The sequence below is a fragment of the Protopterus annectens genome, chromosome 13.part0 (assembly GCF_019279795.1).
Source record: "Protopterus annectens isolate FY-2018-M chromosome 13.part0, PAN1.0, whole genome shotgun sequence".
In the NCBI taxonomy this organism is placed as follows: Eukaryota; Metazoa; Chordata; order Ceratodontiformes; family Protopteridae; genus Protopterus; species Protopterus annectens.
The window spans coordinates 643,787,322-643,813,994 of NC_056747.1; the positions used below are offsets into that span (position 1 = coordinate 643,787,322).

General features: G+C 40.4%; 1 protein-coding gene across 1 annotated transcript in view; it reads left to right on the plus strand.

Annotated features, from left to right (window-relative positions):
- The first annotated feature begins 14,748 nt into the window (after positions 1-14,748).
- ASPA (aspartoacylase) overlaps positions 14,749-26,673 on the plus strand; it is a 416,105-nt gene continuing 404,180 nt past the window's right edge. Inside the window, exon 1 of the mRNA XM_044054328.1 lies at positions 14,749-15,080. Coding sequence (XP_043910263.1) covers positions 14,842-15,080 — 239 coding nt within the window. The 5' untranslated portion in view covers positions 14,749-14,841. The remainder of the gene's footprint in view (positions 15,081-26,673) is intronic.

Here is a 26,673-nt window from a genome sequence, read left to right on the forward strand (position 1 = left end):
ATCACCCATGGATTCTGGATCAAACTCCAGAACTAATCTCACACCCACAAGGGTTGACTCACCCAAACACCTCGAGTCTCAAGCTGACAGCTTGGTTTCTCCACTTCTGGCAATTGCCAGGCAGAATAACCTTGCCTCCCCAGTGTGTAATATCCTTCTGGCTTCATATAAACCATCCACCAGAAAAATCTATCTCAGCAAATGGAAGAGGTTCCTTATTTGGTCCCAACAAAAACAATTATACCCTTGTTCAGCTCCTGCTAGTGTGGTTTTGGATTATTTATCAAGTCTTCATAAAGGAGCAGCAGCCTCAACCATTCAAGTACACTTAGCTACTATGTCAAACTTCCATGATGGGTTTCAGGACTCATCGCTAATCTCTCATCATCTCTGCAAAACTTTCTTAAAAGGTGTCTTGCATATCAGACCACCCTTCAGGGAACCCATCGAACCTTGGAATTTAATGCTAGTACTACAGTTCCTGACATGATCACCCTTTGAACCTGCTTCCACTTGCGACCTAAAGTTTCTGTCCTGGAAATCACTATTTTTGATAGCTGTCACATCAGCCAGATGCATTTCAAAGCTTCCGGCTTTGTTTATTAAATGCCCTTACATGGTATTTCATAAAGACAGAGTATCACTCCGGACTAATCCTTCCTTTCTGCCCAGAATTATTTCAGAGTTGACAATTAACCAAGTGATTGACCTTCCAGTCTTTTTTCCCAACTACTAGGAGAATACTGCCTTCATTTGCTGGATGTACATAGACAGTTACGGTTTTACCTGGACAGAACTAAGTCAGTACTTAAATCAGACCAGCTATTTGTGTCCTATTCAGGCCCGAAATTAGGAAATCTGGTCTCAAAAGTAACCTTGTCCAAGTGGTTGAGAAACTGTATATCCTTGAGTTTACCAACAAAATAAAATTCCTCTACCATGCAAAGTCAGAGCACATTCCACCAGGTCAGTACAACTTCTGTTGCTTTTCATGCAAAGGCTTCATTGAATGATATTTGTGCAACTTGGGCTACCCCTCAGACCTTTATCACTCATTACAAATTGGATTTGGCCTCCAGGAGAAGAGCATCCTTTGGTTCAGTGGCACTCAGGAACATTCTTCCATAATGGCCTCACAGGACTAAAGGTAGCTATCAAATCTGTCCCGTCAGTAAGGAATGAATGAAGATTAACATCAGATAATGAAGTCATGTTCTTACCATAACATTCCATCTGTGTTGTTCATCTTCATTCGTTCATTATATCCCACCCACCTTCCCCCTCCAGAGGCTCCTGGGGGATTGAAACTGGCTCCTACTCCTACTTTAGGGTTTCTGCTCAGAAAAAGCCTCTGCTTTACTTATAATGGGCAAACTTGATCTGAGGTAATAGGGAGAAGGGCATTGTGGGTAAAAGCTTAGCTTGAGAGTTTTTTTGGCTGACACGAGCTTGTTACAAGGCCAACTCTGTTCCGAGGATGGAACTGGCACCCATCAGTAATGAATGAATGAAGATGAACAACACAGATGGAACGTTATGGTAAGAACATGACTTCTTTTTTCAAATACATGGGTTCTGAAGATCATTCAGCAAGATTACAGATGGTAATGGGAGGAAATTCCTCTTTTTTTGGGGGGAGGATTCCTAATCAACCAGACCAGACTCTTCTGTTTCATGGTTCTCATGATACCCCTGGAAAAATTCCACATGAGAAAGATACAATGGTATCCGAAGTCTCTGGCGCCAGCATCAAAATCCTTTGTCTTTTCAAATCCCAGTGCTGGGTTTGTAAGAAGAGAAATCACTTGGTAGAGACGGCAAATTTTCCTAAATCCATGTCTGCCCTTCTCCCTCCCTGCTCCAAATCATTCAGTTACCACAGACAGCTTTGCTTGGGAGCAGTTTCAGGAGTGATAAAATTGCAAGGTGTGTGGGACACAAAGGACAGATGCAAATACATAAATATAAAAGAGATGCTTGGGATTGATCAAGGTACTCAACTCTCTGAGTCATCTGTTGTTCTATGGACCTCTTCAAGATGTTACAGACAATACCAAAGGCATACAGTGTATCAACAGGCAAGGAGGAACCAGGTCATACACCCATTGCAGACTAAACATGTAAACTTGGGATATGCCTTCACAGCACAATCTCACTCTACAGGTATCCTACATCCTGTCAGAGCAAAACTATGTGTTAGACAAGCTGAGCAGGACAAGGGCAGACCCTTACAAATGGAAACCAGATTAGGTGTCCTTCCAACATTTGATCCATGTGTGAGAAGTTCCTCAAGTAGACCTGTTTGCCTTCTCTCTGAACAATCAGCTACCAAGATTCTGCTCCAGGTCTCTATGCATAAAGGCCTGAAAGACAGATTACTTTTCCTTTCTTTGGGCAGGACTGTTCCTGCATGTTTTTCCAACCTTTCCACTGATATCCATGGTACTTCTGAATATTCAGAAGGAATCCCTCAAGATCATTGTTATGACTCCCTTCTGGCCCAGAAAACAGTGGTTATCCTTTGTTTTGTGTATGGCCGGGGCATTTGCCACAAGCTTCCTAATGGAATGGATCTTCTCACACAAAATTGTTGTGTTTTGATACATCCCAAATCCAATCACCTTTGACTGACTATCTGGATGATAGGATATTAATTCCCATTAGGCACCCATTTACTGATGTTGTGCAGCAGATACTAATGAAGGCAAGAAAGCCTGCTACCACAAAATCATATATTAGCAAATTGAAAAGGTTTTCTGGTTGGTATCAACAACATAAGCAGCACCCATTCTTGGCTAGTAGTTCTCTGTCTTTACATTTTAGTGAGTTACTATCGTATGGCGTTTCTTACTCCTCCATCAAGGTTTATTTATCAGCAATTTCAGCATTGGAGTTTCCTCTTTCAATTCATTCTCATGTCAAAATGTTTTTGAAAGGAGGATGTTAAGTTGTCCCATCTCGCCTTTAGGGTTGCCACCTTTCTACTGTGCCTTTTCCTGACAAACAAGCCCCGCCCCCATGCACAATCAAGCCACACCCATTCCCTTTAATAGTCACGCCCCTTTACTCTAGCACCCTTCAGCACAAGCATCCAATACAAATCATGTAGTCATTATATATTCACTGTAACATCAAATGAACTAAGCCTTGGTATAGACGGTATACCCTAGAAAACACAGATAAAGGTAAACAGTGATGACAAGCTATACAAAAAGCTACATTTAAGCCTCACTGTAATTTGAAGACTGTACACCCTAGACATAGACACCCTAGGAAGAAACACAGGTCAAGGTAAACATCACAGTGATGACAGACTCGAAAAGACAGTTCTATAGTCCAAGCATCTTATGCAAATCATGTAGTCATTATATATTCACTGTAACCAAGTCCAAAACCAGATGAAAGACTAAAAACATTGCAGTAAAAACAGCCTTGGTATAGAAAATGCAGATCAAGGTAAACATAACAGTGATGACAAACTAGAGAAATGATAGTTCTACAATCATAGCAAGAACCCTATATAACTCCGTCAGTATACATTCACTATCAAAGTGCACCCAAATGAAAAATAAATCAAAGTGCACCCACATGAAAAATAATAAACCAAAGTGCACCCACATGAAAAATAATAAACCAAAGTGCACCCACATGAAAAATAATAAATCAAAATGCACCCACATGAAAAATAATAAATCAAAGTGCACCCACATGAAAAATAATAAATCAAACTGCACCCACATGAAAAATAGTTACACTAACTGCAGTTAAAAACAGCCAAACAAACCCTTCCTATATATCTCTGCAGACAGTATCCTAGAAACTACAGATAAAGAATAAGGTAGATGTGGTGATTACAAACTAGAAATTGTTCTAGTTAATAATCACCACAACATGTTGTACATCTACATACAGTTACACACACATCTTGTCACCATCAATGAATGAGATAGTGCCAGCACAGCTAGTGAACTAATATAAATTTAATATTTAAAAAATTCACTAGTAGCTGTGCTGGCAGTATTTCATTCCCCTTGTCACACTAATCTTTGAAAATCTACTTTAATTCCAAAGAATTCATCCATTAAAAAAATTCCACTTACCTCCAGAAAAAGCAGCAGCAGGGCTCCTTAAACAAGCTCTCAGCCAGAGCAGAACAGGCAGCTAACAAAGGGCCAGCAAGCAGCAGGAAGGCAGGGGAACACAACACCACCCAGTCGGCCAGTCCACAGCACTACTCCAGGGCAAGACTCCAGCAAGCAAGGCAAGCAGCAGGGCTAGGGCAATCCTTCCTCCAGGCTCCAAGCAGCAACAGCAAAAGAAACCAGCACGGCTAGGGCAATCCTTCCTCCAGGCTCCAAGCAGCAACAGCAAAAGAAACCAGCACACAAGGACACAGCCATACCAGGCAATCCACCGAAGACGTCCCGAACTAGCAAACAGCCGAACCAGCAAGAAATTTCAGACCTTAAGTACTGACCTTTAGTAGAGACAGTAAAAGGTAAAGTATAGCTGGAGCACCGCTTTTTATTCCCTAATTTTTGTGGGCTTTGCGGGGATTTGACTCGCAAATCTAAGTGTTGATTGGCTGCTTGCTGCATGAGCCTGTTCTGCAGCAAGCAGCCAATCAACTGAGAGTCCTAGATGGCAATGTCATTTTTTTTTTGTCGTACAGATGCACTAACGTCATACGACTTATTATTATTTCCGGACTCCCAGAAAGAGAACCGGAGAACCGGAGTGCCCTATTGATTTCCGGACACTCCGGAAAAAAAACGGAGGGGTGGCAACGCTACTCGCCTTCGTTCTTGCTGTTTGGGCCTTTGTTCTTGCTGTTTGGGGCCTACTTCTATAGCTCGAGATGTATTTACTGGCTCGAGGCCAACCCTTATCCCAGAATGCCCAGTGTCAGCTACCCAGATCTTGTTTGCCGCTTCAGCTGCGAGGTTGCTTTGTTACTGGCTCAGGCTTAGTATAGTTTTTTTTCTATTATTATAATTGTTGTTTATTCTTCAAAATTTATCAGGTTTTTGTCTAGATATAGTACTTTATCCCTTATCGCCTTTCTTGTGTGTTGTAGCTTTGTTGGCCATCGCTCCATACTTGCAGGCCTTTCTGTTTCCCCTGAACTCATTTAAATTAGAGAGCCCCCCCCCTTAGCACAGCCATTTAAATTAGAAGCTCTCCTTTCTTTTCCTTAACTGTAAAAAAAAAAAAAAAAAAAAAAAAAAAAAAAAGGACTGTTTGTTTCTTAGTTTAGTAGTGTAAGGTCTGTAAAGAAGCCAAAGTTTCTGGCTCAAGAAGTGTGACTCATGCTATCAGAAAATGTCTCTGACAGATGGGCACACTAGCTGTGTTTATTGTTTAGGGGCTGTGCACCTGTAGGACTCCTGCTCTATCTGTCATGCATTTAGTCCAAGGGTCCTGCAGGAGTGCAAAAACAAATGAATCCTTCTAGGATTATTGAAACCACAGGATTCCCTGGCTAAAGGATCTCAGCCAGTGAAATCCTCTAAGTCTGTCAAGCTGTGAGCTCCATCCTCAGAACCGACTCCTGGGCTTGAACACCCAAGTCTGTCGGTGCCGACTAGCATCGACAAGTCAGTTCCTCCCTCGGCTCCAACTGCTACCTCGGAGCCATCTCGGAGCCACAAGCAAGCAAGGTCTCCTTCATTGGAGCCAATCTGCTCGGTGCCACACTCACCCTTATTAGGAAGTGAATGCAGTCACCACTCTTCATCCCACTCCTGATCATCTAGGTTATCAGATCAGGACCTGGAGAGAGTAGTCAGCAGGTTGCTTAAATCACAGGCCCTTGCGAAATTACTTTCCAGCCCACCTCAGCAGGTTGTGGCTCCATCTGCCTCCATCTCCATTCCTCCTCCAACTACACTTAGTTCAGAGCCAGAGACCATAGACGCTTTGATAGTAGAACCGACCGTGCCGATCACCTCCTCTTCGGTTCCGATGTCAGCTCCAATCACCTTGATTATTCCGTCCATCAAGGGATCTGGGTGCTAAAGCTCTCTCATCGGCTCCAGGGGGGGAAGTGGCACTGGACCCTTGTCTGACCCCGCTCTCCCTCTCGGAGCTTCAGCACAGGAGAGCTCAGCTCCCACATCGGCCTTGGAACCATCTCCCTTGATGCGGAGAAGGACTCCCGTCTCTTCAGAACCGGAGCTTTCTTTGCCTTGGGGTCGGGATACCTTCGAGGTCATGCGGAGTGTGTTGTCCCCTGAAACAGCCCTACTATCAGCCCCATTGGCTCTTTCTCTTGTGGTGCCTGTGCCAACCTCTGCTCCTCCTCTGGCCCAGAAGTGTAGGGAACCCATGCCCCAGGACACCCCATTGGGTGACCCCTCTTCTTCCAAGGCCTCTCCTGATCACTCAGAGGAGCCTCCCTGGAAGAAGAAGTGCAAGAGGAAGCACCTAGACTCCCCTGAGTCTGTCACCTCAGATACAGACCTGGATGAATCGGAAGGGTCCCCCAGGTCCCCCTCAGAAGATGCTTCCTTTTCGGACATCCTTGAAATGCTTAGGCAGAGTGGTGGCTGGTCTTACCTAGCCCCTACCAAGGATGAGTCTGTATACCTGGAGGTAATCGGTTCCCGATCCTCCACGTCCTGGGTGTCTCCACCTTTCGATCCACTCATGTCTGTAGTGGCTTGAAAGGCTTGGTCAGCTCCAGATTCTGTGGAACCTACTCCGAGGAGACCAAATAAATTCCTAACAGCCTCCCCAGGACAAACAATTTCTCACTAAAGGTGTGCCATTTGATGCCATGGTGGTAGCAGCAGCTACCAAGAAAGAGTTAGCAGAAACTTCTTCGTCTGTCCATCCACCAAACAAAGAGTCTAGGACGATGGACAAATATGGGAAGTGAATGTTTTCCTCAGCGACCTTCTCCATGAGATCCCTGAATTATCTCTCTCATTTTACACAACTTCAAAGGGATCTCCTAAAAGAGCTTGGAGATACCCTACAAGATCCTACAGCTGAGGGAGCATCAGCCAAAATAGTTTCCCAGTTTGCGACTCTTAATTCAATAGTCAACTCCTCCATGAAGCTGATTTCCTTTGCAGCCGATGGAGCGAGCAGAGCTGCAGGTACAGGAGTGGCTCTCAGGAGACATGCTTGGCTGCGGCTGTGTCAATTTGGTGAACCCTTTCGAGCATCCTTCACAAATACTCCCTTTGATGGCTCCTCGCTTTTTGGGCCTCAGGTGAAAGACACGCTTACCATGTGTGAGCAGGAAGGCAAGACTCTCTCCACCGTGGGAGTCCATTTTTCCACTCTTAACAGACCTTATCCCAAAGGTCAGAGGGGTGGAAAGATGTGGTTTTGAAAGTCCCAGCCACCCTTACCTGACACACATGGTGATTTTTTCCCCTAGGGGCAGAGGGGGAAACAACAACAATTGCAGACGCCACCCTTGTGGCAGAGGGGGACCGCAAAATCAGGGTGACAGAGAAACTTTCTCTGCCAAACCCTTCCAGCATCTCTGATGGGTTGCCCGACTGCTCACCTCTGGAGGCAGTTGGAGAAAGACTTTCCCTGTACCCAAAAGCCTGGCAAAATATAACAAGAGACAAATGGGTACTATCTATCATATCCAGAAGTTACAAAATCCCCTTCCATCAACCCTCTCTAAAGTCAAAAAAGTCCATCCCAGATGTCCCATCCAATCTAAGGGATCAAGCAGTTATTCAAGTTTCAAAACTGTTAGAAAAAAGAGCCATTCAGGAAGTCCCCGCAAACCAACTAGGATCCGGAACTTACTCAAGATTCTTTTTAGTACCAAAAAAGACAGGGTACTGGAGACCAGTACTGGATCTCAGCAGATTGAACAAATCTGTACAAAAAGAAAAGTTCTGGATGGTGACACTGCAGTCCATTCTCCCATTTCTGGGTCAGGACAACTGGATGTGCTCCATAGATCTTCAGGATGTGTACTACCATATCAAAATGGACAGACGCTCCAGGAGATTTCTTCGCTTCTGGGTAGGGGCCAGTCATTACCAGTTCAGAGCTCTGCCCTTTGGTCTCACCACAACCCCAGGGTGTTCACCAAATGTATGGCAGTAGTCATGGCTCACCTGAGACATCAAGGATTCCAGGTGTTTCCATATCTAGACGACTGGCTCCTAACTGCTACCACCAGGCAGCAACTCTTAGAGGCACGGGATTATACAATATCAACCTGCACCCAACTAGGCATTACAGTAAATTTTGAAAAATCTGCCTTGTTGCCCTGTCAGTCTGTTACATATATAGGAGAAGAATTAAACACAAAACAGATGTTTGCAAGGTTAACTCAGGAAAGAGTTTTCTCTATTCACCAACAAGTGTCATTTCTAATGCAGTGCAGAAAGATCCAAGTCAGATATGTCCTGCAAGTTCTAGGCTCCATGGCAGCTGCCATGTTTCTTGTACCATTAGTGCGTTACCACATGAGAGTCCTTCAGTGGCTTCTCTTCATGCAGTGGTCCTTCCAGGAACTACCCATGTCTCACATGATCCTGATTACAGAAACGTGCAAAAGACACCTCTCTTGGTGGATGGTCTCCCCACTGGTGACTCAGGGCAGACCTTTCATTCATCCCCCTCCAGTTGCCACAGTGAACACGGATGCCTCCCTGTTAAGGTGAGGTGGCATTATTTAGGCAGGACAGTCCAAGGCATGTGGCAACCTCACGAGTACTATCTGCATATCAATGTCCTAGAGATGAGAGTGGTGCTCCTAGCGTTGCAAGCTCTTCAAGACTCTCTTCCTTCTGGGACTATTGCGATCCAAACAGACAACATGTCAGTTGTGTGGTACGTCAACAAGCAGGGCGGGACCAGGTCCTACCCCTTGTGTTGAGAAGCCCTCAGGCTATGGCAATGGGTGATTTCCTCCCAACATTTTCTGACAGCAATGCACATCCCTGGGAAATCCAACTTAATAGCAGACAGGCTCAGCAGGGCTATCCCCATGCCTCACGAGTGGTCTCTGAATCAGGAAGTTGCAGACCTTATCTTCCGCAAATGGGACCAGCCTTGCTGCAATCTTTTTGCCACCCCCCTCAACAACAAATGCAGCAACTACTTCTCCTTGCTTCCTCCTCCAGGTCAAACTCCCAGGGATTCTCTAGTCCATGATTGGCCTCAGGGACTCCTTTATGCATTTCCCCCTTTTCCCTAATTCTAAGACTCATTCAGAAAGCAAAATCGTTCGGTTGCAAAATGATCATCATTTCCCCCTCTTGGCCTCGACAGATATTGTTTCTGTTCTTGCAACTCCACCTTCTAGACCAGCCTTGGGTTCTGGACCCAGTGCCAGATCTTTTGATTCATCAGTCAGGCGGGTTACACCAGTCCCTTCAGACTCTCAAGCTCACAGCTTGGTTTCTCCACTTCCTACCTTAGCCAGGCTTCCAAGTATCTCCCCAGCAGTTCGTTATTGTTTCCTGCCATACGTCAACTACAAGAAAGAATTATGCTAGCAAATGGAAAAGATTTTCTTACTGGGTAGAATCTAGAAACTTATACCCCTTTTCAGCCCCAGTCCATCAAATTCTAGAATTTCTAGCAGAGCTTTTTCAGTCAGGTGCGGCTGCTGCTACCATCAGGGTACAACTGGCTGCCATATCAAATTTTCATATTGGAATTCTTAATTCTAGCATGATGTATCATAAGCTCTGCAAAGCCTTCATGAGAGGAACATCTCTTCTTAGACCTCCAGTGAAGGATCCACCTCCTGCTTGGGATCTCAATTTAGTTTTGACTTCTTTGATTCTGCTTCCCTTTGAACCATCAGCTTCATGTCCCTTAAAATTTCTTTCTTGGAAAACACTTTTTCTGGTTGCTATTACCTCAGCTAGATGTGTTTCAGAACTCCAAACACTCTGTGTTCGTCCTCCATATATGGTGTTTCACAAAGATAGAGTTTCTCTGAGAACCAACCCATCCTTCATACCAAACGTTTGTTCAGAAAACAATTTAAATCAATCCATTGATCTCCCCATCTTCTTTCCCAATCATAGCAACAAGGCAGAATACAGTCTTCACCAACTGGATGTGCACAGACAATTACGTTTTTACCTCCATAGGACCAAAGAGCTAAGAAAGTCAGACCAATTATTTCTCTCCTATGCTCACAATAAGCAAGGCCTTCCAGTTTCTAAGGTGACCTTATCCAAATGGTTATCTGACACCATTGCCTTTATTTATTAGTTAAGACATAAACATCTACCAGCAAAACCGAAAGGTCATTCTACTAGAGCATTAGCCACTTCTGTAGCCTTTCAGTCTAAATTGCCCATAGACTCAATTTGTGCAGCTGCCACTTGGGCAAACCCTCATACCTTTATCTCTCATTACAAAGTGGATGTGGTCTCCCAGAGCAGGGCTTCCTTTGGTTCCACTGTTCTGAAGAGACTGTTCCAATGAGCCACCTGGGGTCTTTAGGTGCTAGGGACACTGTCCCAAACAATAAGAATGAAGGCAAGATGGGACAATGTAACATAAAGAAGTTATGTACCTACCATAACGTTCCATGTTAGCTGTCCTTCATCCCGCCTTCCTTCTTGCGTCCCTCCCTCCTTCCCCCTTCCTGGAGGATTGAGAGGAGTTCACTATGGTTTCACTGGCTGATTTCCTTTTTTCATGGTTCACTTGCCAGGTAATTTTATAACAGTTTACTCTGATCTTTTATTTTGGTAAATCAGTTTTTTTAGGCTACTTTATATGCCTAGTGTGCGCTATCTCAAACGAGATCTGGGTAGCTGACACTGAGCATTCTGGGATAAGGGTTAGCCTTGAGCCAGTAAATAGCTCTTGAGCTATAGAAGTAGGCCGAGTCAGAGCCTAGGATTGGCTCTGAACCCAAACAGCAAGAACGAAGGCCCAAACAGCAAGAAGGAAGGCAAGATGAAGGACAACTAACATGGAATGTTATGGTAAGTACATAACTTCTTTTTTTCATAAGATGCCGCCAAGAAAACCGGTAGCTTTTTCTTGGGTTCTTAATTTTGTGTCAGAGAACCTAACATTTGCTCCATTCGAGCCAGGCAATCTGTCTGACTTCAGGTTCTTAACATGGAAAGCAATTTTACTGATTGCTCTGACCTCTGTAAGAAGAGTATCTAAGTTGTAAGTTCTTATAAGTCAACCCGATCTCTTTGTCCACAGAGATGGAGTTTCTTTGAGAACTAATCCTTCTTGTATGCCTAAAGTGGTATCTGGTCTTACATTAAGCCAAACTATCCATCTCCCCTTTTCTTTCCTGAACCTATAAATGAGTTAGTAAGGATACCATACCTTGGATGTCCACAGGCAACTTGATTTTTTTTCTTGACAGAACAAAATCTTTTAAATTTTCTGATCAGCTGTTCATTTCTTATGAAAGTAAGAAGAATGGAAAATCTGGGAAAACAGACTGTTTCCAAATGGTTCTCTCAGGCTATTGGTACTCACCACAACAAAATGATTCCAGGCAGGGACAAGGCCTACTGTACCAGGCCATTGGCTTCATTCTATAGCTTTTTGGAATGGGCTAGATTCTAGAAGTATTCTAGAAGCAGCAAATTGGTCCTCTATACATACGTATACAAGGCATTACATGCTTGATTCTAGATCAGGCTTTTCTAGGACCATTCTCCAGAGGCTCCTGGACCGTTCCCCTTCCACCTCCCAAATGTAATAAATTAGGGTAATCTACTCATATTGCTAAAGCTACTGTGGCAGTGTTTAATATGACGGACATAGTATAGTTTGTAAATAAACAACAGATGTTTTAGCAATCACTGCTACAGTAGTCACTCCCTTCCTTCATTCCCCTTGTTTTTGGTGTGTTGTTATGCCAGGGTGTGAATACTTATTTTGTGTTGTTCATAGCCTTGTCCTTTCAGGTCTCAGCCTCCCTCTCTGTTGGCTTGAAAGCTCTGAATGGCTAGGCACCCAGATTTGTCTTTCTAGTCAACTCAGTTTGAGCTAACTGATGGCTTGAGTATGTGGTATGTGGTAGGTGCCATGAAGTTTTGGAAGCTGGCTATCTGTTATATCTTTGGCAGGATGTAACCCATATAGCTAAGGCTACTGCAGCAGTAATCATTCGAACATCTATTGTGATGGCAAAGTTAATTACACAACTGTACGTTTTCCCTTCTTTTGAAACTGGCCACAAGCAATTAACAAAGGTTTCTTCACAGACTCCATTTATTCAGACAGAACAGGGGTTGTTTGACACATCACAACCTGAAATCACTTCAGTTGTCTGCCTGTAAGATAGAGATTTAATACCTCTTAAGCACACTTTTTTAAGGATGTGCAGCAGGTGCCAAAGCAGGATAAAAAACCTGCTACTAGAAAATCACAGATATGCAAGTGAAAGAGATTTCCTAGTTGTTGCCATGGTAAGAACCAGGACCCTTTTAAGATCCGGTTGCCTCCGGGTCTAGATTATTTGTATGAGTTCTTATTCTCTGGCTTTTCTTAGTCATCTGTCAAGATTCATATTTCAGCCATTTCTACTTGTATGCCTTAGATCCCCCTTTCTTCCTGCTTTCAAGTCAAGCAGTTTTTGAAAGGAGCTTTACATATTCATCCACCTAGGAAACAGGTGGCTTTTCCTTGGGACCCAAACTTTGAGCTTGAAAACTAAGACTTCTTCCATTTGAACCAACCAGCTCATCAGGCTGATTTGAATTTCTTTACTTGGAAAGCTGTGTTACCCATTGTTCTCTCTTCTGCAATAAGAGTATTTGAGTTACAACTCCTTAAGGTGAGTCAACCCTACTCCATTTTCCTAAATGACAGGTATTCTTTGAGAACACATCCTTCTTTTATGGCTAAAGTGATTTCAATGTTTACCATGAGCCATTCATATTCACTTTTTTCCAAGCTCAGTGCTGCACTGTCTGGCTCAGCCCATAGACTTGGCTGGAAGTTTCATTAGCCACATTAATTTACTTACCCACCCATAAGGATAGTGTGATCTGGCCAAGAACCACATCATTCTTTGCCCTGACCAGCCTTTTTAGGGATTCTCTCTCCATTTTAAATATGGGTCCCTGTCAGTACAGATAGACACTCTGCCTCTGCATCAGCTGGCTGATATTATCTTTTCAATTTTAATGTTTTTTGTGCATTGGGCTTATTTTACTTTAACAGATTTGGGTTTTTGAATTGCTGGTTGGCTTGCTAGCATAGTTTAGTATATATGCCAGAGTATTTCTGCATAATACCATTTACATATACCATCACATCAAAGTAACCTGCTTTTTGCTTCTTAAAATTATTTATGCACAGATTGTTTTACAGATTTTACCAGATGCTATCTCTAAATTGCTTGACACAATAGAAAATCAGGAATCATTACATTTTACTATAAATCTTGTTAAAGTTTGTCTAGGCATAATGAAAACATTGGTCAAAAATATGTTATATATTAAACGGATTTACTTGTCTTCACATTGCTCACTGATTTAACTAGTTTAACAGTTTGTGCAGTTGAATAGAAAACTATAGTGTTTCTCAAGGCAAAAAAATTGTATTTATTTGTCTGTAATCTATTAATATATATTAACTTTTTATCATTTGTGAGTTTTAAATGTGAAAACAGGTATTTTGTCCTCAAGATTTCATGTATAAAATAAAACATATGTGTTATAAAAAATGAACTGCTCACCTGTGAGATTTGAAGTATTTCAATCTGAATCCCCACAGCATTTTGCACAAAGACAATGGTGCTTCAAACAGCCATGTCTTAAACCATCACATACAGATCACGCCAATATTGTGAATCACCATATTTACATAAGGATAAAACCAACTTCGTAAGTAACCTGAATCATCATTTTAGAGCACATAGACAGATAACAACATAGAAACAATATGCAAGCAGTCATAGGGATCATAAGATGCCTAACTGTATAAACCTTAATAAACAACTTTGGTAAAAGGATCATGATCTGAAATGTGATGGAAATACTAATGAACTTTTTAATCTTTAGTATATGCAATGTAGCAAAATATCAGAAGAATTCCAGTGTGAAATCTGTTAGTGACATATACTGTATAACTGCAAGTTATTTTTCTATTAGTGTACCAGGTAAACCCACTAGACCCACGCTTCTTTAGGATGACCCAAGAACCCGTTTTGGTAAAGTCATTTGCTCAGTCACAACAGTGGACAAATAGAGGCTGAGGAAATCAACCTCTAGACTACAGAATGAAGTTCTTTAGCAGTTCATAGCCTTAATCTTCTGCACCCAGCTACCAGATAACTAGAGGTTCAGTGAATGTACTAAGGTTGTATCATTCTGCAAGCTTACTGTACTGAAAAAATAGCATTGCTTCATAAGAAAAAAACTGGGGTTATACATTTCTGCCAACAGGGCATTTTGGTACCACATTGGAGTTATTAAAACTGAATCAGTTTCTTATGTCAGTGTGACAGTGTTTGACTAGCAGCAACTTGCATTCCAAATATTTATAATAAAAGTAAACCAACCTACATCTACAGAGAGCACTAGTAAAAGGAAGCGTCTGCTGTCTCTGTGGTTGTTGTACTGGAATTTCCTGAAATGTGTTTTGTATCATCTGTTAGGTGTGGTCAGTTGTAGCTAGTGTTTCATTAACTGCTACATATGCATTAGTAACCAAGCTACCCAATGTAAGAATATAGTAGGAGTGGCTGCTTGGTAACGCCCTCAGACCTAGAAACATTAACCTCTTGCATGACTATTTAGCTGTAACATTCTCTTTGGCTCACACACAGTTTAAAAATCCTTCAGAGAACAAAGTTTCAGACTTGAAGTATATTATTTATTTTGCAGCATTTACTTAAAGTTACAGAATCGCATGGCTTTGTCTCACTTTGTCAGCATGCTGCCTATAAAGAGGGTTGCTATTTTTGGAGGCACCCATGGAAATGAAATGTCAGGAGTATATTTAGTCAAACAGTGGTTGAAAAATGAGACTGAGATCCAGCGAGCAGGACTGGAGGTCCGACCTGTCATTTCCAATCCTAGGGCTGTTGAGAAATGTACTCGATACATCGACTCTGATCTGAATAGACTATTTGGCTCAGAGTACCTCAGGTAAGAAATGCATACTGGTTGCTCCAGTTTTTGTTTTATAAAATACAGTTAGTACTTGTGCATTATTTTAGTTATATGAGCATGTGTAGACTGTGACCCATCAAGTCTGTCAAAGTGTACATGTATCTTTATTATCATGACTTTTAGCTGTATATCTCTTAACAAAGCACTACTGAACTGTCCATATGCAAACAAAGTAGTGGTCATTGATGTGTGGCAAATTAAACCTCCTTACTTCTCATTTTAGGTCAGAGTATCGCAGGGTTCTGAACTAGAGTACAGGAAGAAGAACTCTTTGAGTTCATCTTGGTATTGGACAGAGCATCACTGATTCTATTTCTTAACTTTCTCCCATGTCCACTCATCAAGTATGCACATAAAACTAAAATTGTTGACACAACTGGCACATCAAATGTTATCACGAGCAAGACAATACCACTTATGTTCATTAGTCAGACTTCAGCCAGCAAAGAAAATGCATGTCTAACACAATGCTAAGGGCACAAAAAAATGCAATTATTACATTGTCTAATGCACATTGGACAATTTCTTGCAAATTGATTCCAGATAGAAATGTCAGTGTGCAGATTCATATAGTTTTGCTTTTCAAATGTAAATTCCAAGCCTGAGGAATTGTTTTAATACCCCTGTTATGAGTTGAGTAACAGTTATGTCATGGACTGTGTGACACCCCAGCCACTTTTTACCCTATGTTCCTCAATGTGGACAGGATCCAAGCTGTCCCTGTATCCCCATGGGGACAGACTAGTAACCTTGTCTGTCCCTGTACCCCCATGCAGACATACCAGTGACCCTCATTATACCACTGCCACTTTAACTTTATGTAATCCTGCTGCCCTGCTGTGTGACCTGCTGACAGTGGCTAGATTACATGTAACTATATGCCTAAAAACTTTTAGGCATTGTGTCATTTAAAGTGCATGTTTTACAAAACTGTGATGATTTTGTCACACTTTTACTAGGACAGACATATAGTATAAAGGTATTTATATTTACTAGTGTCCTTCTGTGTGATGTAACACTATTATCTAAGATCTGGTGTGGTAAACAAGAATTGTAGTTTTGGTAACTGCATGTCTAGCTTTGTTAATGTTACATAGCAAAACACAGCATTAGGATTCCTAAGTCCTCTGTTCTTAAGTAATTTAATTAACAGTATAGCTAACCACATTGGCAGGATCATTCCTAGACATAGTGTTCTATTGAAACAAAAACAATTAACATGCTTTTTTACAGCTAGCAGTTCAAATGTACCACTAATGAGTTAGGGCAGCCACAGTAGTGTAGTGGTTAGTGTTGTCACCTCACAGCAAGAAGTTCTCCTGTTTAATTCTCAGATGGGGTGCCTTCTGTGCAGAGTCTGCATGTCCTCCCTGTAGTCCAGTGGGTTTCCTCCAGGTGCATAGGTTTCCTCTCACATACCAAAAACATGCAGTTGATAGATTGGACACTCTAAATTAGCCACAGGTGCGAGTGAATGGTATGGATGAACTACCATGGCAGGGCTAGTTACCTGGTGGTGTAAACCTTGGCTTGAGATGATTGTCACTGTTGAAGTGACACCCCGACCCCATGTGCAAAAATGGGAAAAAGGGATTGAAGATAGATGGCTGGAGAGGTTCTTTAGGAGTTGCTAACAAAATTCTCAGCAAACATTTTTATTTTGACTTTACAGAAAGGAGGTGTGTACAGCATTTAGCGTTCTTCAGAAAGATCTATCATAAAAGAAAGGGTGGACAGATTTGTCTAGAGTGATAATTTTGTAAAGTTTTGCATACTTTCCATAGTCTGGAAAACAAAGCTGAAATATTTTAATACTGGTTAGAAAAGAATGTATAGATACAGCCAGTTAGCATTTTTTATAACAGGCCGTAAGTTTCTATATATATTCTGCTGTTGTTAAGATAGGGGGAACTGACAGTAGTGTTAGACTTGCTTATTTATTTATTTTAGATTTTACTTGGAAGATGGGCTGATCTTGAGGACCTTTGCAACACAGTCAGGGCCATAGTTGTATAAGCAACTGGTACAAACAAGTTAACATGTGCTTATTATATTGTAATTTTCAAGACATATTGCAAAGTGATAGTCGATTACATAGCTTAACAGCTGCACACATAAGTTAAATAAAATTTACAAAACTCTGACAAAGAAACTTCAAAACTCTTTTAACAAAAGTCTTAGAAGTTTTTACTTATTTATTTCTTTTGCAGCAAGAGGAAACAGAAACATCAGTTTTTAAAGTCTTGCATTATATGGACTTTGATACTCGACAACAAAGTTCATTCATTACTATACTGTTCAATAGGCATGAGATGGCTATGTACAAATGTGCATGTCTGCAAACATTCAATATAGTACATACTAATGTAATTAGAAATGGTCTGTACATAGACAGTACTTATACCAACAGGAGGGAGATTATTTGTTAGCTAAGGACGGTATTTTTGACCACATATTATTAGTTTGCATGCTTTAAGTTTTTGTGAGTTATTCATTGTCTCTGTAACATGTAACATCTATTGATTTAAGTGGGTTTTAAGTTGTTTTCTGACATTACTGAAGGTAGATTAAGTTTTATGTACTTTAACACCGCTGTAGAGTTGTACTTTTAGCACATCCATGATGCAATCATATGAGAGTAACTTGGGTACAGTTCCAGTGCCAGATTGCTCCAACAAACATTAAATGACAGAAACAGAGGCTGCTTAGTTAGCACATAGATTATAGCTTTGACTGTGACACAAGCAACTAGATTCAGGAAAAGGACCCTTCACCCAGGGCACCTGCCAAGGGAAGTCAGACTGAGCAACTGATGGCCATCTCTCCTATTTCTGAGTGTGAGGGGGGTCTCTGCCACATATATGCCTCTAATGTAAATTAGAAGGCTAGCCCTGAGTGCTTAAATTCTGCCTGAGTGGGCATGAAGACACCACATTTTAAGATAGCATTGAGGGCAAGGAGGTGCTGTTTATTCCAGCATTAACACGCATAAAATGTCTGACATACAGAAATAGCCTGGGGAACAGGATCATCTGTGTTCCCTTTGCCATTTCCAGATGAAATCCATCTGGTGCTCAACTCACCTTCCACTACTGTGCTAAGATGTGCATTTGCTGAAAGGCTAATTTCCCCCACCTAAAAAAGAGGGACCTCAACATAGTCATATGAGGTACCTTGTTAGGTAGAAGAAACAATGAATGGGTCAGGAATGCAGATGATCAAGCTGGTGAGACAGAAAGAAAGACAATGAAAGACATTTTCAAATAAGAGCAGTGGCCGTAATCTTAAGTCCGACTCCCACATTTTTATAAACTGACTTTTGCTGATGGTAACATCAGCTCAAGACCCTTATGCTGCCCTTATTTTCAAAAAACACCCCAGCCATTTAACACTTCTTCAGGTTGTCACATAATATAGTCTGAGTGAAACATTTATATCCTACTGCCAAAGAGATTACTTCCTAGGGAGAGGGAGAAAGTGCCACATCATTAGTTAATTCCTTATTAAGTATCCTAGTCAAAGTTTATGACAAGAGCTGGAAAAAAAAGTTGAAAGATGTAGCCGCATAGCAAGTACATGTTACACTGTAGTACAAATTGTGGAAAGTGATGCTATACTTTACTATGTCACCAGTAGTGAAGTTGTTGGAGTGACGGAGTATAGATATGTCATAGCACACGTTAAAGAGAATCAGAATGCTTTTTTCTCCTTTTTTGCTTGTAAGAGCAAACTAAGCATGCCCACACCACTACCACAATTGCAGACCATAAAACTTGAAATGTGCTATAACCCTGGCAAGGGAGCCCGTAGGATTTTTTGCAGGGGGGTGCAAACCCAGAGCCCCACCCACATAGCTCACCCGCCCCCTGCCAACACAGCCCCGCCCAAGTCCACCCACCCCAAGCCCCGCCCACACAGCCATTCCAGTGTCCCATTACTTGGCTATTTCTCCCCATTTACTGTAGACACTGTTCAAATCTGTGTGCATACTGTTTTATGCTTTAGTTCTACAATGATTACAGGCAGTTGGATTTAATTTACAACTTTTATTTCAAACATTATAGCCCAAACACTGAGACATTTACTAAACCTAAACAAAGCAATAGTCTTACAATGAAAACAGACTTGGCATTAAAGCTTCTCTACTTTTGAAACTCACATTCAATGAAACAGCATTGAAACCCACATTCAAAGAAAATGCATCTGGCCAGTGGCAGGTTATTTACCTTTGAACTGTTTTCAAGCAATAGGCTCATTGCACACAGTTAGGGCCATGCAAAAGTTATTTGATTTACCTGATTGTATTAATTATAATATATAATTGAATTATATCCCTTGTATTATACAGCAACACTTGTTGTCTCTGCCAAAGTAAAAGTAATCTGAATAATTCCACATTAAAGATATCTGAAACTAATGAAGATGTTGTTGCTAGAAAACTGTATATTTCATTGTTTCATCTACAAATTCAGTGCCTGCTGCCATCAAAGAATAAATTGCCTATGTTAAATTAAAAAAATGGTAAGCTGGTATATTGCAATAGAAAATGGATGACAAGCTGAAAAACAGGTTCATAGTTATTAGGCATCTCATCCAAAGGAGGATATCCTGAGGACTGCAGCATACAAATGTAAATGCTGTAGGAATAGAACCTCAAGCCTTTACATTAAGATGCAAGTATTCTACTTGTGGTGCTACTAACATAACTTTTAAACTTTATACCACAATAGAGATACCATTTGCTAAACAAAACAGTTGCACATTGTAAATAGACTTGGCATGAGCAGCAGTAAACTTCGCTTCCCTTAAAACTCACAGTTCCTTGAAAATGCACTTGAAAATAAATTCCACCTGCTAACTCTAACTTGGGCATTTCACTTTTTCTCTCTCACAAACATACCACACCCCTCAAGGCCTCAACCTTAGTGCAAGAAATCTTGACAAAGCCTAAAATAAATAGGGACAGATTATAAATATGGCTCTCAGAAACTTAGAAAATTGCAAGAGTAACAGGATTTGTGTTAGTATGCATTTTTCCAAATGACATGACATCTAAAACTGAAATGTCTCATTATCAGCTTCAATCCTTTTTAGGAGGAATATGGGGCAACAATCTGGACAGCTGAGGGGTATGCTACCTCCCTCTTATACACACCAAATAATTCTGGTCAGACTTGAATTAGTTCTGGGAAGGTTGCACTGAACGACACTGTGCTTGATTTGAAGTGGGTGAAATCCTGGTAGCTAGTGATAACTGATCTGCAGCTCAGCAATGTGGAGCATTAAAGCATTTTTAGCAGAGCATTGTTTCATCACTACCTATTGTGTTTGCACATAAGCTGTAGTTATTTCAAACATTTGCCTTTTTTGATTACTACAGAGTACATTTACCCACCAGAGCTATTGTGTTTTGACTTCACTGTGGAGCTAGTTGTTGCAGGGCTTGGCTTTTAAGTAAGGTAGCAATGCTTATTTACCATATACCATTAAAGTCACCCAACTACAAGTGTACTAACACACAGACACTGCTATAAGACACTGGTCTCCAATAAAATGTAACGAGCTTCTAAAAATACTGTAATCCTGTCCTTTTATTACAAATACTGTCATATGCATTTCAATACCCAAGGCTTATACATTATCTAGTCATGTAAATATTCTCTGTATGGCAACAACAAAAAGGCTTTCAATGCTGGTAATTCTTTAACAATATGCTTACTAAAGCTTACTTGCATCTGAAAATGTCCAACAAGCTTACTAAAGCTTACTTGCATCTTACAATCCCCGACAAGCTTGCCTGATGTTCATTAAACCATGGCTACTTAAACAGAGCAACAGGGCACTGTGACAGCATGCAGTTCCTGAATAATAAGAAGCATAAATCAACAGTATAAAAATCTGATAGAAAACCAGAACATTTTGAAAAATCAAGGACAGATGAAAAGACACGGTCGTATTTGTGATCTACCTTGGATGGAGGAATACTCTGCACACTTACACTGCATAACTGCTCCTTGCCTTCCTTAGACACATCCAGAGCCACTACAATGGGGGGTGGGGTGCAATAAGTATGTCATAATTTGAAATGTCTCTTGCTGACAGTGATGGCTCTGACACTCATACCTCTCAACGTCAGAGCAAGAAATCTGGACAAAGCCATACATAGAACTAGAAGTGGGACACAGGCCCAAAAATAAGGCCAATTTTTAAATATTGCTCTTATTAACTTAAATAGAACAGGTAGATCTTGCATTAGTACAAATTTTCTGAAGGGTATAAAATCTGAAACTCAAATGTCTGCCATTATTTTCTAACTTCAATCTTTAATGACTTGCCACTAATTTGCCAGAAAACCACAATTTTATGAAAAATGGACCAAAATGTGATGCAAAAATATCTGTCAAAAAAGGGACACCTTTTTAATATTAACAGTTAACTTGAAGCAGCTAACAAAATAAGAGCATCCACATGCATTTCTGAAATAAAGGTAATCTATAACTGATCATTACAGTTATATATAATTGTAAACCGTCCACATTTTCTTCCAAAATTGCCATTTTGGAGGAGGGATTATTAGGGGAGAGCAACATTTTGAGCCAGAATTGGGGACAGTTGAGATGTTTGGATATTCCTAAGCTACAAAGTGATTTGCACGTACCTCTCAACCTCTTAATGCAGGAAATCTGAACAAGGCCAAATATATTGGGGAACATACAAACACTACTAAAAATTGCTCTTGTATAAACTTAAAGACAGTCTTGCATTAGCATGCATTTTTCTGAAGGTTATGACATCTGAAACTCAATGTCTGTCATTTAATGGCTTCATTCCTAAATGATTTGCTAGAAAAACAGAAATTTTTGAGGAACAAACCAAAAATAAGCAGCAAATATCTATTAATTCTGCAAAGATATGGACAACTGAGAGGTATAATTCAACCGGGGCTGTCTGAGTTTGCTACCCCCCCCCCTCACAAAATCATGGTCAAATGGAGCCTCCCCCCTGCAGCCATTCCAATGTCCCATTCCTTGGTTATTTTGCCCCATTTACCATAAACACTAATGTGCATACTGCTTTACTTCTGCGATGATTTAGGATTTCATTTGAAAGTTTTATTTTGCATTTTACAGCACAAACCCCAATACATATATGTTAAAGCAATGCAGTCTCACAATGAAAATAGACTAACATTAAAACTTCTCTGCCCTTGAAACTCACATGCATTGAAACAGCACTGAAACCCACTTTCAGAGAAAATACATTTTGCCAATGGCAAATATTAACTCTGGCCCCTCGAACATAACATACACATGCTCTTTGATACACCTTCCTGACTGTATTACATTATATTCCTTGTGCAATACAGTACAGTTGTTAGAGGGCATTTTAATTTTATTGTTTTGAACATTTTTCCAGTAAACAATGAAACAAAAAGCATCCACCAATGACAAAACTGCCCAATTCAGAACATTTCCATCATAAAAAGTCTACTCAAGTCCACCAGTATCAGTAAAAAATATACACAATCTCCGAAGTAGTAAAATCCACATTGAAGAAATTTGTAACTAATAAAGAGGTTGCTGCTAGCAAACACTTTATATGTCATTGTTTAATCTACAAATAAAGTGCCTGTTACCCTTGAAGAATAAATTGCCTTTGTTGCATGCAATAAAAAAATGAAAAGCTAGTAATACTGCAATAGAGAATGGATAGCAAACTGTTAACAGGTTCATAGTTACTAGGTATCTTTGCCAAAAGGACTGCAGCATCCACCCCTTTACAACACAATACAGCATCAGCAATGCATTTACCTACTGTGGGAGTAGAACCCACAGCCTTCAGCATCTAAAGCAAGTACACTGTTGTGCTATTAACAATGCAAGCAGACTAAACATAAGCAGCACTAAACTTTTGCTCCCCTGCAGCTCTCAGCTCCTTGTAAAATCTACTCGACACTCAGCTGTATCTCTGAACTTTGCAGCACAAGAAATCTGGAAAAAGACAAAATTTATTGGGAGGGGGGACAAAAGGCCAAAAACCAGGGACACATTTTAAACATTGCTTGTATAATGTTTGAAAGTTGCTAGAATAAAATGCTGCGTTACCACCATACATTTCACTGCCACATCTTGAACCCAGGGGACCCCGTGCAAAACAGTCAGAGCAACATACCACTACGCCAAATCAGCTGTTTTGTGAAAGAGGAAGACTGAAACTTTACCATTTAGTGAATTCAGTTCTCACCATAGCACAGCTGTCAACCTCTTAGCACAAAATACCTGAACAAAGCCAATAATGGGTGACTACAACCACCAAACATTCAGTGAATTCAGTTCTCACCATAGCTCTCTACCTCTTAGCAAATAACACCCGGACAAAGCCAGTAATGGGGGAATATAGCCCCCAAACATATTCAGTGAAATCAGTTCTTACCATAGCTCTCAACATTAGCAAAAAACCTGGATGAAGCCAATAAATACCTGAACAAAGCCAATACTGGGTGAATACAGCCCCCAAACATATTCAGTGAATTCAGTTCTTACCATAACTCTCAACCCTAGCACAAAACCTGGATGAAGCCAATAATGGGGGGGGGGTATACAGTCTCAAACACAGGGATACATTTCAAATATCCATCTTGTACACTTAGAAAATTGCTAGAATAAAAGCTTTTGTTACCATGCACTTTCTGAAGAATATGAAGTCTGATATTGAAATGTGTCCATTTTTTTAACATTTGTTAACCAGGAAAGTCTGACTTTGAAAAAAAAAGCTAATTTTTAGCAGAGGCCCAGGGAGAAACAAACACTCCAGACAGCCAAGAATAAAACCAGAGAACATGTAGCTGTCAGGCAACAAGGACACAAATACAGAAACCAGTTAGTATTGTAACTTTAGTTAGTGTAAAGAACCAGATGAAAACACCACTGGTCTTGCTTCTGCCACAAACAAGCAACTCCAAGTATCTAACTGAAAACTGTAACCGTACAATCATTAAAACAAAAAAAGCAGTAAGTGCAACAGAATCCCCCAATTCTTGAAAAAAAAGTATGCCACCTGATGTAATCCCCCACCACTTAGAACCTTCACCTACAGCTCCGTTACTGAACAAAATCACAAACGGTATTACTTTCTTAACACATTCCTGTAATTTAACATCTTTACTTTACTACTACTTGCGGTGTAAATACAGTTCAATTGCCAGACAGCTGTACAGGTAAAGAGACAGGTAAATATGCAGACAGAAAGAAAAAAAAACTTGAAGGTGTACTCTTAATTAATACAATATCGGTAGGACCATGGGACCTACTTCAAAAAGGGGACCGATCCTATTCTTTTCCAAGTATGTTTGAATCCTGGTTTGCTGCTGAGAAGCCATTGGAACTATATTGCACCATGTACACCTGGGGCATTTTACACACACTGGTGTATCACAGGGCTTAGTTTTGGGCCCTCTTCTATTTGGCATATATTTCTCAGACCTTTAGGTTAGCACTTCTGACTTATGGTTAATTAAATTTGCAGTTGAGTGTAAACTGAGTGTTCTTATTCAATCTTCATCTAACTCACAATTGCTCCAGCATGGTTTAAACAATGGTAACAATTGTGAAAGGATGATGGTCTCAAATTAAATGTAACAAATGTAGCATAGTTCATTTTGGTAAACAAAACAGTTTTATTTACAGTGTAAGAGATGCACCTCTCCAATCAGACACTGCTCTTAGGGATATGGGTAAGCTTGTTGATAATTCCTTATCATTTGACCATCATGTCTTCAGAGTAGCTCAGAAAGCCTTTTATAAGGCTCATCTGGTTTCCAAAGGCATCTCCAATAGATCCAAAGAAGTCTTAATTCCCCTTTACTCGTATCTTTGCAGACCCATTATTGAATATAATGCACCTTTTGCATGTATTTATTGAAACATCTCCTACAACGTGAGAGACCTCAGACATCCATAAGTAAGATGATCAATGGTCTCAAAAATCTTATTTATCAGGACAGACTGGCAGTCCTTTCTCTGAATTCAGTCTCTTACAGACTCCTCCATGGAGATCTATGTCTAGCCTTTTGTGGCATGAAAGATCCAACCTTATTTGACCCCCTATTCCTTTCCAGAACTAATGGTACATCAATTACTCTGTTAAAGGAACTAAACCTTCATCAGCAGGTAAATAAGACACGTTGACATAACAGATTTGTACCGCAGTATAACCTTCACCTCTGGAACAAACTTCCCCTATATGTCAAGCAGAGTAGCATCCTTGCCACTTTCAAGGTAAACCTAAAATATTGGATCGGCAGCCTCAAAACTTCTCTCACAGTCTATGTTATCTTGCCTTCTTTGAGGCTAGAGGGAAATTTTGAATAGGGTTTTTGGCCAGACTTGAAATGGTCTGCAGACTGATTGCCTAGTACTTACTTAAGAACCTATAAACCTACATTAGAAGCAGAGTATATCTGCACAGAATGACATTTTTCCCAAATGGGTCTTGACACTTTACATAAATCAGACTCATCATAGTTAAATCCTGTTTCAGCTATAGATTAATGGATTTGGAGCACTCGTGGAAAATCACGAGCTACTACATGTTTTTGAAAGGGGATTAGGCCCCTTTCCACAAAGTGTCTGCACTTTAGAGTCGGCAAAATAAAGTATGAAGAATACATCAGCTGAAGCACCATCAAAGGGGGGGATTTATGGGTGCAGCCAACCTTCACCTCAAGGATGCAGAAAAAATATCATATACAGATTCAGTGAAATTCAAAAACAGAGATTAGAAAAAATAATTGCAACTGAATACACTAATGTCATAAAACTCTAAAATCTTTGCAAGAACATGCCACATAGCTAGGCCAAATCTTTCTGTATTCTACAACTAAACATTTCCCTAACAATATAATGCAGATTGATTTTTTTTTTTAATACAAATTCGCTAACCATTCCACTGAAACAACAGAAATATGGCAATGTTCCCCCCATTTATGATGTAGTGATATCCCAACTCCTTTTGGTATACCATTCCACCCTGGAATGCCTTAATATCTAAGTAACACACACTTTAAACAAAATTCTCCAAATAGCTTCTTGAGATAATACACAGACAACATCATACACAAAAATAAGGCCAGATAAGAAACAGAAATAAAAGCATTCCTGTTTGTTTGTAAACTAAAATAATTTAAGTCTTACAGTAGGTAATATGTTGACTGAATAGTAGATGAAATTTTGGACTGTACTAAGAAAGACTTTGCACGCTTTATATTACTACAGACTGATCTGCCTACCTGTCTATGCATTGCTTCTGCTGTGAGCTTGATCCCTACCTCCTGTAAGTCCTCTGTCTTTTGCATTTTTTCAATTTCTTGAGAAACAGGGAAAGAAGATTTTCTTTCCGCTTGGATTGTTTTTTTCAGAATTATCCTGGACATGTCTGCTTGGTGCTTGCTAATTCAATAATCTCTTTCACCTTAATGCAGAACAAAGAATACTCAAAGTATGAATACAGAAGCAACAAAAAATGATGGTGGATGGCTAATTCATTTCATGTAATTCTTAGGGTAAATAAG